Source organism: Nerophis lumbriciformis, linkage group LG11, assembly GCF_033978685.3.
Source record: "Nerophis lumbriciformis linkage group LG11, RoL_Nlum_v2.1, whole genome shotgun sequence".
Lineage (NCBI taxonomy): Eukaryota > Metazoa > Chordata > Actinopteri > Syngnathiformes > Syngnathidae > Nerophis > Nerophis lumbriciformis.
The window spans coordinates 50,969,961-50,985,448 of record NC_084558.2 but is presented as its reverse complement, the minus strand read 5'-3'; the positions used below and the strand labels follow the sequence as shown (position 1 = coordinate 50,985,448).

General features: G+C 34.0%; 1 protein-coding gene across 1 annotated transcript in view; it reads right to left on the bottom strand.

Moving 5' to 3' along the window:
* The window catches only part of bcl7a (BAF chromatin remodeling complex subunit BCL7A), a 32,911-nt gene extending 17,918 nt beyond the window's left edge, over positions 1–14,993 (bottom strand). Inside the window, exon 1 of the mRNA XM_072914170.1 lies at positions 14,826–14,993. Coding sequence (XP_072770271.1) covers positions 14,826–14,917 — 92 coding nt within the window. The 5' untranslated portion in view covers positions 14,918–14,993. The remainder of the gene's footprint in view (positions 1–14,825) is intronic.
* Positions 14,994–15,488: the final 495 nt, after the last annotated feature.

Genomic DNA, 15,488 nt, shown 5'->3' with positions numbered 1-15,488 from the left:
TTCTTCCGCGAGTATTTTGTAAATGTTTTGGCCTGTGGAAGCCGTATTGCATTCCCTCAAAGACAGAAGTACTGACAATACTTTTCCAATGTCGTCATCGAAATATCGAACACAAGGTGCAATTGGTGTAGTTTTCACCCTTTTTGGAACGGATAATTATTCCCGGATAGGCTTTTGAATATTCTTCACGGAATGACTGCAGTTTTCTTTTCGGTTTAAGACTCGTTTGCGATTTTTCTCCGGCTGATTCCATGATCGTTCGCTCGTTTGGAAACAATGGCAACTGGTGCCTCGTGCTTGGCAGCGGTGCTATAAATAGCCTTGCGCATGGCATTCGGAATGGCTCGATAGGAAATTACGGGAAGCAGTGTTGATTGTCATTGTTGTTATGCGATTTCGTGAATAAAACTTAAAAAAAAAAATTTTTTTTAATTAATGAAAACCCGTATTTTTTATCACTGCAACCGTAACTCGGAATAGGTTGATGAAAACCGTACTAATTACGAGAAAACCGGAGTAGTTGGCAGGTATGCATTTACACAACGTGACAACTTCACTGCTTTTGGGTTTTGTACAAACAATCACTTTTGAGCCAACATTTAATACTTACCAACATTTTAATGGTATTTTAGACAATAAATACGAACTATTAGACTTGACGATGGCCAGTAAAACCGGAAGTCCCGTTGTTGACATTTCCACAAGTCATTATGTCACTTGCATATCGAAGAAATTATATTTAAAAACAATCACATTTGAGCTAACAATTAATAATTAACCATATTGTAGCGGTAACTAAACAATAAATACCAACTAATACAAAACGGAAGTCCCGTTGCTGACATGTCGACAACCCGGAAGTGTTATTTACGTAAGGTAAAGTAATATTGTGACTTAGACGAACATAAATGATCCACAAGGGAAATTGTTCCACACAGTAGCTCAGCTACAAAGGATGAAAAGTGTAAGGATGGAAAGGATAATGCATGTTTAAAGTACACTACAAATGTACCGTAGTAGCAATATAAAATATAACTTTTTTGTAATATTTACATATTATATATAAAGTATATGATATATACTGTATATATTATATTTTTATATAATATATACTCGCATATAAAAGTAATTATATTTAAAAACAATCACATTTGAGCTAACATTTAATAATTAACAACATTGTAGCAGTAACTAAACAATAAATACCAACTATTAGAAAAAACGGAAGTCACGTTGTTGACATGTTGACAACCCGGAAGTGTTATTTACGTAAGGTAAAGTAATATTGTGACTTAGACAAACATAAATGATCCACAAGGGAAATTGTTCCACACAGTAGCTCAGCTACAAAGGATGAAAAGTGTAAGGATGGAAAGGATAATGTATGTTTAAAGTACACTACAAATGTACCGTAGTAGCAATATAAAATATAACTTTTTTGTAATATTTACATATTATATATAAAGTATATGATATATACTGTATATATTATATTTTTATATAATATATACTCGCATATAAAAGTAATTATATTTAAAAACAATCACATTTGAGCTAACATTTAATAATTAACAACAACATTGTAGCAGTAACTAAACAATAAATACCAACTATTAGAAAACGGAAGTCACGTTGTTGACATGTTGACAACCCGGAAGTGTTATTTACGTAAGGTAAAGTAATATTGTGACTTAGACAAACATTAATGATACACAAGGGAAATTGTTCCACACAGTAGCTCAGTTACAAAGAATGGAAAGTGTAGGGATGGAAAGGATAATGCATGTTTAAAGTAGACTAAAAATGTACCGTAGTAGCAATGTAAAATATAACTTTTTTGTAATATTTACATATTATATATAAAGTATATGATATATACTGTATATATTATATTTTTTATATAATATATACTCGCATATAAAAGTAATTATATTTAAAAACAATCACATTTGAGCTAACATTTAATAATTAACAACAACATTGTAGCAGTAACTAAACAATAAATACCAACTATTAGAAAACGGAAGTCACGTTGTTGACATGTTGACAACCCGGAAGTGTTATTTACGTAAGGTAAAGTAATATTGTGACTTAGACGAACATAAATGATACACAAGGGAAATTGTTCCACACAGTAGCTCAGTTACAAAGGATGGAAAGTGTAAGGATGGAAAGGATAATGCATGTTTAAAGTAGACTAAAAATGTACCGTAGTAGCAATATAAATATTTTTTTTGTAATATTTAGATATTATATATAAAGTATATGATATATACTGTATATATTATATTTTTATATAATATATACTTGCATATAAAAGTAATTTTTTTTTTTTTTTTAAATCGCATTTGAGCTAACATTTAATATTTAACAATATTGTAGCAGTAACTAAACAATAAATACCAACTATTAGAAAAAACGGAAGTCACGTTGTTGACATGTCGACAACCCGGAAGTGTTATTTACGTAAGGTAAAGTAATATTGTGACTTAGACAAACATTAATGATACACAAGGGAAATTGTTCCACACAGTAGCTCAGTTACAAAGGATGGAAAGTGTAAGGATGGAAAGGATAATGCATGTTTAAAGTAGACTAAAAATGTACCGTAGTAGCAATATAAATATTTTTTTTGTAATATTTACATATTATATATAAAGTATATGATATATACTGTATATATTATATTTTTATATAATATATACTTGCATATAAAAGTAATTATATATTTTTTTTAATCGCATTTGAGCTAACATTTAATATTTAACAATATTGTAGCGGTAACTAAACAATAAATACGAACAATTAGAAACCGGAAGTCACATTGTTGACATGTCGACAACCCGGAAGTGACATTTGTAAAGTAATATTCTGACTTGCATATAAAAGCAATCACTATAAGAAACAATCACATTTGTAACTAACATTTAATATTTACCAACATTGTAGCGGTAGTTAAGAAAATAAATGCTAACTATTAGACTTGACTATGGGCAATAAAACCGGAAGTCACGTCCCTACCAGGTCGACAACCCGGAAGTGACATTTACGTGGAGTAAAGTAATATTTTGACTTGAATATAACAGTAATTATATTTTAAAAAACACTCACATTTTTGCCAACATGTAATATTCACCAGCGGCAGTTTAACGATAAATACAACCTATTAGATTTGATGATGGGCAGTAAAACAACGGAAAGTCACGTTCATTTACGTGGGGTAAAGTAATATTTTGTCTTGCATATGAAAGAAATCAGTATAAGATACAATCACATTCGTAACTAACATTTAATATTTACTAACATTTTAGTGGTAATTTAGAAAATAAATGCAAACTATTCGACCTGATGATAGCCAGTAAAACCGGAAGTCACGTGTTGACATCGCCAACCCTGAAAGGACATTTACGTGGGATAAAGTAACATTTTGACTGGCATATAAAAGTAATCACTATAAGATAAAATCACATGCGTAACTAACAGTTAATATTTACTAACATTCTAGTGGTAGTTTAGAAAATAAATGCAAAATATTCGACCTAAATATAGCCAGTAAAACCGGAAGTCCCGTGTTGACATATCGCCAACCCTGAAGTGTAATTTACGTGGGGCAAAGTAATAGTTTGACTTGTATATAAAAGTAATTATATTTAAAAAACAATCATATTTTAGCTAACATATTTACCAACGTTGTAGTTTAGACAATAAATACAAACTGTTTAGACCGCATGCTGGGCAGTGAAACCGGAAGTCACGTTGTTGACATGTCGACAACCCGGAAGTGACATTTAGTGGGATAAAGTAATAGTTTGACTTGCATATGAAATAAATCACTATAAGATACAATCACATTCAAAACGTATATTTACCAACATTCTAGTGGTAGTTTAGAAAATAAATGCGAACTATTCGACCTGATGATAGCCAGCAAAACCGGAAGTCACGTGTTGACATATCGACAAGCCTGAAGTGACATTTACGTGGGATAAAGTAATATTTTGACTTGCATATGAAATAAATCACTATAATATACAATCACATTCGTAACTAACATTTAATATTTACCAACATTCTAGTGGTAGTTTAGAAAATAAATGCGAAATATTCGACTTAAATATAGCCAGTAAAACCGGAAGTCACGTGTTGACATATCGCCAACCCTGAAGTGTAATTTACGTGGGGCAAAGTAATAGTTTGACTTGTATATAAAAGTAATTATATTTAAAAAACAATCATATTTTAGCTAACATATTTACCAACGTTGTAGTTTAGACAATAAATACAAACTGTTTAGACCGCATGCTGGGCAGTGAAACCGGAAGTCACGTTGTTGACATGTCCACAACACGGGAGTGACATTTAGTGGGATAAAGTAATAGTTTGACTTGCATATGAAATAAATCACTATAAGATACAATCACATTCGAAACGTATATTTACCAACATTCTAGTGGTAGTTTAGAAAATAAATGCGAACTATGCGACCTGATGATAGCCAGCAAAACCGGAAGTCACGTGTTGACATATCGACAAGCCTGAAGTGACATTTAGTGGGATAAAGTAATATTTTGACTTGCATATGAAATAAATCACTATAATATACAATCACATTCGTAAGTAACATTTAATATTTACCAACATTCTAGTGATAGTTTAGAAAATAAATGCGAACTATTCGACCTAAATATAGCCAGTAAAACCGGAAGTCACGTGTTGACATATCGACAAGCCAGAAGTGACATTTAGTGGGATAAAGTAATATTTTGACTTGCATATGAAAGAAATCACTACAAGATACAATCACATTCGTAACTAACATTTAATATTTACCAACATTCTAGTGGTAGTTTAGAAAATAAATGCGAACTATTCGACCTAAATATAGCCAGTAAAACCGGAAGTCACGTGTTGACATATCGCCAACCTTGAGGGACATTTACGTGGGATAAAGTAATATTTTGACTTGCATATTAAAGAAATCACTATAAGATACAATCACATTCGTAACTAACAGTTAATATTTACTAACATTTTAGTGGTAATTTAGAAAATAAATGCAAACTATTCGACCTGATGATAGCCAGTAAAACCGGAAGTCACGTGTTGACATATCGACAAGCCTGAAGTGACATTTACGTGGGATAAAGTAATATTTTGACTTGCATATGAAATAAATCACTATAATATACAATCACATTCGTAACTAACATTTAATATTTACCAACATTCTAGTGGTAGTTTAGAAAATAAATGCGAAATATTCGACTTAAATATAGCCAGTAAAACCGGAAGTCACGTGTTGACATATCGACAAGCCTGAAGTGACATTTAGTGGGATAAAGTAATATTTTGACTTGCATATGAAATAAATCACTATAATATACAATCACATTCGTAACTAACATTTATTATTTACCAACATTCTAGTGGTAGTTTAGAAAATAAATGCGAAATATTCGACTTAAATATAGCCAGTAAAACCGGAAGTCACGTGTTGACATATCGCCAACCCTGAAGTGTAATTTACGTGGGGCAAAGTAATAGTTTGACTTGTATATAAAAGTAATTATATTTAAAAAACAATCATATTTTAGCTAACATATTTACCAACGTTGTAGTTTAGACAATAAATACAAACCGTTTAGACCGTATGCTGGGCAGTGAAACCGGAAGTCACGTTGTTGACATGTCCACAACACGGGAGTGACATTTAGTGGGATAAAGTAATAGTTTGACTTGCATATGAAATAAATCACTATAAGATACAATCACATTCGAAACGTATATTTACCAACATTCTAGTGGTAGTTTAGAAAATAAATGCGAACTATTCGACTTGATGATAGCCAGTAAAACCGGAAGTCACGTGTTGACATATCGACAAGCCTGAAGTGACATTTAATGGGATAAAGTAATATTTTGACTTGCATATGAAAGAAATCACTATAATATACAATCACATTCGTAACTAACATTTAATATTTACCAACATTCTAGTGGTAGTTTAGAAAATAAATGCGAAATATTCGACTTAAGTATAGCCAGTAAAACCGGAAGTCACGTGTTGACATATCGCCAACCCTGAAGTGTAATTTACGTGGGGCAAAGTCATAGTTTGACTTGTATATAAAAGTAATTATATTTAAAAAACAATCATATTTTAGCTAACATATTTACCAACGTTGTAGTTTAGACAATAAATACAAACTGTTTAGACCGCATGCTGGGCAGTGAAACCGGAAGTCACGTTGTTGACATGTCGACAACACGGGAGTGACATTTAGTGGGATAAAGTAATAGTTTGACTTGCATATGAAATAAATCACTATAAGATACAATCACATTCGTAACTAACATTTAATACTTACCAACATTCTAGTGGTAGTTTAGAAAATAAATGCAAACTATTCGACCTGACGATAGCCAGTAAAACCGGAAGTCACGTGTTGACATATCGCCAAGCCCGAAGCGACATTTATGTGTGATAAAGTAATATTTTGACTTGCATATGAAAGTAATCACTATAAGATACAATCACATTCGTAACTAACAGTTAATATTTACTAACATTCTAGTCACAGTTTTGAATGAAAATAAATGCGAAATATTCGACCTAAATATAGCCAGTAAAACCGGAAGTCACATGTTGACATATCGCCAACCCTGAAGTGTAATTTACGTGGGGCAAAGTAATAGTTTGACTTGTATATAAAAGTAATTATATTTAAAAAAACAATCATATTTTAGCTAACATATTTACCAACGTTGTAGTTTAGACAATAAATACAAACCGTTTAGACCGCATGCTGGGCAGTGAAACCGGAAGTCACGTTGTTGACATGTCGACAACACGGGAGTGACATTTAGTGGGATAAAGTAATAGTTTGACTTGCATATGAAATAAATCACTATAAGATACAATCACATTCGAAACATATATTTACCAACATTCTAGTGGTAGTTTAGAAAATAAATGCGAACTATTCGACCTGATGATAGCCAGCAAAACCGGAAGTCACGTGTTGACATATCGACAAGCCTGAAGTGACATTTAGTGGGATAAAGTAATATTTTGACTTGCATATGAAAGAAATCACTATAAGATACAATCACATTCGTAACTAACAGTTAATATTTACTAACATTCTAGTGGTAGTTTAGAAAATAAATGCGAAATATTCGACTTAAATATAGCCAGTAAAACCGGAAGTCACGTGTTGACATATCGCCAACCCTGAAGTGTAATTTACGTGGGGCAAAGTAATAGTTTGACTTGTATATAAAAGTAATTATATTTAAAAAAACAATCATATTTTAGCTAACATATTTACCAACGTTGTAGTTTAGACAATAAATACAAACCGTTTAGACCGCATGCTGGGCAGTGAAACCGGAAGTCACGTTGTTGAAATGTCGACAACACGGGAGTGACATTTAGTGGGATAAAGTAATAGTTTAACTTGCATATGAAATAAATCACTATAAGATACAATCACATTCGAAACGTATATTTACCAACATTCTAGTGGTAGTTTAGAAAATAAATGCGAACTATTCGACCTGATGATAGCCAGCAAAACTGGAAGTCACGTGTTGACATATCGACAAGCCTGAAGTGACATTTAGTGGGATAAAGTAATATTTTGACTTGCATATGAAAGTAATCACTATAAGATACAATCACATTCGTAACTAACAGTTAATATTTACTAACATTCTAGTCACAGCTTTGAATGAAAATAAATGCGAAATATTCGACCTAAATATAGCCAGTAAAACCGGAAGTCACGTGTTGACATATCGCCAACCCTGAAGTGTAATTTACGTGGGGCAAAGTAATAGTTTGACTTGAATATAAAAGTAATTATATTTAAAAAACAATCATATTTTAGCTAACATATTTACCAACGTTGTAGTTTAGACAATAAATACAAACTGTTTAGACCGCATGCTGGGCAGTGAAACCGGAAGTCACGTGTTGACATGTCGACAACACGGGAGTGACATTTAGTGGGATAAAGTAATATTTTTACTTACATATGAAAGAAATCACTATAAGATACAATGACATTCGAAACGTATATTTACCAACATTCTCGTGGTAGTTTAGAAAATAAATGCGAACTATTCGACTTGATGATAGCCAGTAAAACCGGAAGTCACGTGTTGACATATCGACAAGCCTGAAGTGACATTTAGTGGGATAAAGTAATATTTTGACTTGCATATGAAAGTAATCACTATAATATACAATCACATTCGTAACTAACAGTTAATATTTACTAACATTCTAGTCACAGTTTTGAATGAAAATAAATGCGAAATATTAGACCTAAATATAGCCAGTAAAACCGGAAGTCACGTGTTGACATATCGACAAGCCCGAAGGGACATTTATGTGTGATAAAGTAATATTTTGACTTGCATATGAAAGTAATCACTATAATATACAATCACATTCGTAACTAACAGTTAATATTTACCAACATTCTAGTGGTAGTTTAGAAAATAAATGCGAAATATTCGACTTAAATACAGCCAGTAAAACCGGAAGTCACGTGTGGCAAAGTAATAGTTTGACTTGTATATAAAAGTAATTATATTTAAAAAACAATCACATTTTAGCTAACATATTTACCAACGTTGTAGTTTAGACAATAAATACAAACCGTTTAGACCGCATGCTGGGCAGTGAAACCAGAAGTCACGTTGTTGACATGTCGACAACACAAGTGACATTTAGTGGGATAAAGTAATATTTTTACTTACATATGAAAGAAATCACTATAAGATACAATCACATTCGTAACTAACATTTAATACTTACCAACATTCTAGTGGTAGTTTAGAAAATAAATGCAAACTATTCGACCTGATGATAGCCAGTAAAACCGGAAGTCACGTGTTGACATATGACAAGCCCGAAGGGACATTTATGTGTGATAAAGTAATATTTTGACTTGCATATGAAAGTAATCACTATAAGATACAATCACATTCGTAACTAACAGTTAATATTTACTAACATTCTAGTCACAGTTTTGAATGAAAATAAATGCGAAATATTCGACCTAAATATAGCCAGTAAAACCGGAAGTCACGTGTTGACATATCGCCAACCCTGAAGTGTAATTTACGTGGGGCAAAGTAATAGTTTGACTTGTATATAAAAGTAATTATATTTAAAAAACAATCATATTTTAGCTAACATATTTACCAACGTTGTAGTTTAGACAATAAATACAAATTGTTTAGACCGCATGCTGGGCAGTGAAACCGGAAGTCACGTTGTTGACATGTCGACAACACGGGAGTGACATTTAGTGGGATAAAGTAATAGTTTGACTTGCATATGAAAGAAATCACTATAAGATACAATCACATTCGTAACTAACAGTTAATATTTACTAAGATTCTAGTGGTAGTTTAGAAAATAAATGCGAAATATTCGACCTAAATATAGCCAGTAAAATCGCAAGTCACGTGTTGACATATCGCCAACCCTGAAGTGTAATTTACGTGGGGCAAAGTAATAGTTTGACTTGTATATAAAAGTAATTATATTTAAAAAACGATCATATTTTAGCTAACATATTTACCAACGTTGTAGTTTAGACAATAAATACAAACCGTTTAGACCGCATGCTGGGCAGTGAAACCGGAAGTCACGTTGTTGACATGTCCACAACACGGGAGTGACATTTAGTGGGATAAAGTAATAGTTTGACTTGCATATGAAATAAATCACTATAAAATACAATCACATTCGAAACGTATATTTACCAACATTCTAGTGGTAGTTTAGAAAATAAATGCGAACTATGCGACCTGATGATAGCCAGCAAAACCGGAAGTCACGTGTTGACATATCGACAAGCCTGAAGTGACATTTAGTGGGATAAAGTAATATTTTGACTTGCATATGAAATAAATCACTATAATATACAATCACATTCGTAACTAACATTCTAGTGGTAGTTTAGAAAATAAATGCGAAATATTCGACCTAAATATAGCCAGTAAAACCGGAAGTCACGTGTTGACATATCGCCAACCGCGAGGGACATTTACGTGGGATAAAGTAATATTTTGACTTGCATATAAAAGAAATCAGTATAAGATACAATCACATTCGTAACCAACAGTTAATATTTACTAACATTCTGGTGGTAATTTAGAAAATAAATGCAAACTATTCGACCTGATGATAGCCAGTAAAACCGGAAGTCACGTGTTGACATATCGCCAACCCTGAGGGACATTTACGTGGGATAAAGTAAAATTTTGACTTGCATATAAAAGTAATCACATTTAGGAACAATCACATTTCAGCCAACATATTCACCAACGTTGTAGTTTAGACAATAAATACAAACTATTTAGACCGCATGCTGGGCAGTGAAACCGGAAGTCACGTGTTGACATGTCGACAACACGGGAGTGACATTTAGTGGGATAAAGTAATAGTTTGACTTACATATGAAAGAAATCACTATAAGATACAATCACATTCATAACTAACTGTTAATATTTACAAACATTTTAGTGGTAGTTTAGAAAATAAATGCGAACTTTTCGACCTAAATATAGCCAGTAAAACCGGAAGTCACATGTTGACATATCGACAAGCCTGAAGTGACATTTAGTGGGATAAAGTAATATTTTGACTTGCATATGAAATAAATCACTATAATATACAATCACATTCGTAACTAACATTCTAGTGGTAGTTTAGAAAATAAATGCGAAATATTCGACCTAAATATAGCCAGTAAAACCGGAAGTCACGTGTTGACATATCGCCAACCGCGAGGGACATTTACGTGGGATAAAGTAATATTTTGACTTGCATATAAAAGAAATCAGTATAAGATACAATCACATTCGTAACCAACAGTTAATATTTACTAACATTCTGGTGGTAATTTAGAAAATAAATGCAAACTATTCGACCTGATGATAGCCAGTAAAACCGGAAGTCACGTGTTGACATATCGCCAACCCTGAAGTGACATTTACGTGGGATAAAGTAAAATTTTGACTTGCATATAAAAGTAATCACATTTAGGAACAATCACATTTCAGCCAACATATTCACCAACGTTGTAGTTTAGACAATAAATACAAACTATTTAGACCGCATGCTGGGCAGTGAAACCGGAAGTCACGTGTTGACATGTCGACAACACGGGAGTGACATTTAGTGGGATAAAGTAATAGTTTGACTTACATATGAAAGAAATCACTATAAGATACAATCACATTCATAACTAACTGTTAATATTTACAAACATTTTAGTGGTAGTTTAGAAAATAAATGCGAACTTTTCGACCTAAATATAGCCAGTAAAACCGGAAGTCACATGTTGACATATCGCCAACCCCGAAGGGACATTTATGTGTGATAAAGTAATATTTTGACTTGCATATGAAAGTAATCACTATAAGATACAATCACATTCGTAACTAACAGTTAATATTTACTAACATTCTAGTGGTAGTTCAGAAATTAAATGCGAACTATTCGACCTGATGATAGACAGTAAAACCGGAAGTTACGTGTTGACATATCGCCAACCCTGAAGTGACATTTACGTGGGATAAAGTAAAATTTTGACTTACATATCAAAGTAATTACATTTAGGAACAATCACATTTGAGCCAACATATTCACCAACGTTGTAGTTTAGACAATAAATAGAAACTATTTAGACCGCATGCTGGGCAGTGAAACCGGAAGTCACGTTGTTGACATGTCGACAACACGAAAGTGACATTTAGTGGGATAAAGTAATATTTTTACTTACATATGAAAGAAATCACTATAAGATACAATCACATTCGTAATTAACATTTAATACTTACCAACATTCTAGTGGTAGTTTAGAAAATAAATGCAAACTATTCGACCTGACGATAGCCAGTAAAACCGGAAGTCACGTGTTGACATATCGCCAAGCCCGAAGGGACATTTATGTGTGATAAAGTAATATTCTGACTTGCATATAAAAGTAATCACTATAAGATACATCACATTCGTAACTAACAGTTAATATTTACTAACATTCTAGTCACAGTTTTGAATGAAAATAAATGCGAAATATTCGACCTAAATATAGCCAGTAAAACCGGAAGTCACGTGTTGACATATCGCCAACCCTGAAGTGTAATTTACGTGGGGCAAAGTAATAGTTTGACTTGTATGCAAAAGTAATTATATTTAAAAAACAATCACATTTTAGCTAACATATTTACCAACGTTGTAGTTTAGACAATAAATACAAACCGTTTTGACCGCATGCTGGGCAGTGAAACCGGAAGTCACGTTGTTGACATGTCGACAACACGAAAGTGACATTTAGTGGGATAAAGTAATATTTTTACTTACATATGAAAGAAATCACTATAAGATACAATCACATTTGTAACAAACATTTAATACTTACCAACATTCTAGTGGTAGTTTAGAAAATAAATGCAAACTATTCGACCTGACGATAGCCAGTAAAACCGGAAGTCACGTGTTGACATATGACAAGCCCGAAGGGACATTTATGTGTGATAAAGTAATATTTTGACTTGCATATGAAAGTAATCACTATAAGATACAATCACATTCGTAACTAACAGTTAATATTTACTAACATTCTAGTCACAGTTTTGAATGAAAATAAATGCGAAATATTCGACCTAAATATAGCCAGTAAAACCGGAAGTCACGTGTTGACATATCGCCAACCCTGAAGTGTAATTTACGTGGGGCAAAGTAATAGTTTGACTTGTATATAAAAGTAATTATATTTAAAAAAAACAATCATATTTTAGCTAACATATTTACCAACGTTGTAGTTTAGACAATAAATACAAACTATTTAGACCGCATGCTGGGCAGTGAAACCGGAAGTCACGTTGTTGACATGTCGACAACACGGGAGTGACATTTAGTGGGATAAAGTAATAGTTTGACTTGCATATGAAATAAATCACTATAAGATACAATCACACTCGAAACGTATATTTACCAACATTCTCGTGGTAGTTTAGAAAATAAATGGGAACTATTCGACTTGATGATAGCCAGTAAAACCGGAAGTCACGTGTTGACATGTCGACAACACGGGAGTGACATTTAGTGGGATAAAGTAATAGTTTGACTTGCATATGAAATAAATCACTATAAGATACAATCACATTCCAAACGTATATTTACCAACATTCTAGTGGTAGTTTAGAAAATAAATGCGAACTATTCGACCTGATGATAGCCAGTAAAACCGGAAGTCACGTGTTGACATGTCGACAACACGGGAGTGACATTTAGTGGGATAAAGTAATAGTTTGACTTGCATATGAAATAAATCACTATAAGATACAATCACATTCCAAACGTATATTTACCAACATTCTAGTGGTAGTTTAGAAAATAAATGCGAACTATTCGACCTGATGATAGCCAGTAAAACCGGAAGTCACGTGTTGACATATCGACAAGCCTGAAGTGACATTTAGTTGGATAAAGTAATATTTTGACTTGCATATGAAAGTAATCACTATAAGATACAATCACATTCGTAACTAACAGTTAATATTTACTAACATTCTAGTGGTAGTTTAGAAAATAAATGCGAACTATTCGACCTAAATATAGCCAGTAAAACCGGAAGTCACGTGTTGACATATCGCCAACCCTGAAGTGACATTTACGTGGGATAAAGTAAAATTTTGACTTGCATATAAAAGTAATTATATATTTTTTTAAATCACATTTTAGCTAACATATTTACCAACGTTGTAGTTTAGACAATAACTACAAACTATTTAGACCGCATGCCGGGCAGTGAAACCGGAAGTCACGTTGTTGACATGTCGACAACCCGGAAGTGACATTTAGTGGGATAAAGTAATAGTTTGACTTGCATATAAAAAGGTAATAGTTCGACTTTCATATTAAAGCAATCACATTTTAATCGGACATATTTGAAAATAATCGACGTTGTAGTTATAAAAATGAATGAGCGCTAAGCTAATGTTGTTCAACGGCTGTAACTTCTAGCGAGTAGCACATGCTAGCTTGTTTAAAGATGTCGTATTTTTTTCCCAAACAATTGCCAACAAGAACATTAATTGGGAGTATAATAAAGTTTTAAATCAATGCAAGGTTTAACACAAAGTGTATATTTCATTACAAACTTCGGTTTATGTCCAATGGCGAGCTAAACTAGCTAAATGTATTTATGTATACACGGCGTGGTAATAACACACAATATTTGTTGTTTAAATATTATTAAATGTTTAAAAACACGTCTTTTATTTCCAGTGTGGCAGCAATCTTTGTTCCAGCAGGCGACTTCCCGCTCCCCACCCCCACCGAGCCTCGTCCTCCGCCACCCTCAAAAAAGGGAAAGAGAAGAAAAAAAAAAGCGCTCGGTTTAAAAGTCCGCACTGAGAAGTCTAAAGTGCTCCGAGTCGAGGGCGTCGTCGTGGTAACGTTACGTCCCAGTCCCGACAACCGCAGCCCCGCTCGGGGCGTTGGAAAAGTCCTCCACCCCCCGTGTGTGCTCCGCGTCAGGCGGCTTCATGTGACTGCAGAAATGGCTTCTTTCTCGCCCCGACAAAGCAGCGAGGAGCGGCGGCCAGAGGACGCCGGGTGAGGGGCTCCCCATGCACACCCACACCGCATGTCGAGTCAAGCCCGTCAAAGGACGCCGAATATCAGCCTCCAGTTCTTTAATTCACCGCTTTCTCCTCGTTAGATAACCGAGGCAGCTTTTTTTTTTGTCTCCGACCCCCCCTCTCCCTTTTTTCTCGTCGTTTCCGCCACTTACCATTTTCGTACTTTCTCGATAGCGGCCATCACCCGCTTGATGTCATCTTTGGCCCTGCTCCGGGTCTCCGCTCGGACCGACCTGCCCGACATTGCCGCGGTGGGTTGAGACGGTTTTACGGGGGACGACTCGCCGGCTCTTCCAAGACACAATGCAAAACAGCGGGACCAGTGCGCATGCGCGGACCACTAGACGGGGAGGGAGGGGGGGGGGATACTGTAACAACCGGATCGGGCCCGGACGACTCGATCGGTCCACGCATGCGCGAATAACGTCACTTCCTGGACTCGCCTTACGTCGTCGCGTCTGCGGCGTCACGTTTCAATGTTTTGTAATAAAACGAATAGTTATTTATGTAAATAATTAATACAAAATGAACAAGGGGTACATACATTTTTTTTTAAATCAAAACAAGTAGTATTTGTATAAGAATTTTTTTTCTTAAAAAAACGTATTTTTATACGCAGCAAGTTTTTAAATACAAATTAATATTAACCCAATACAATTGCAGTGTCAAAGCCATCCTAATCACTGTACCTGGTATGTTGAAAATAAAAACTTTAAAAATTATATTATTATCATACTTGCCAACCCTCCCGGATTTTCCGGGAGACTCCCAAAATTCAGCGCATCTCCCAAAAACCTCCCGGGACAAATTTTCTC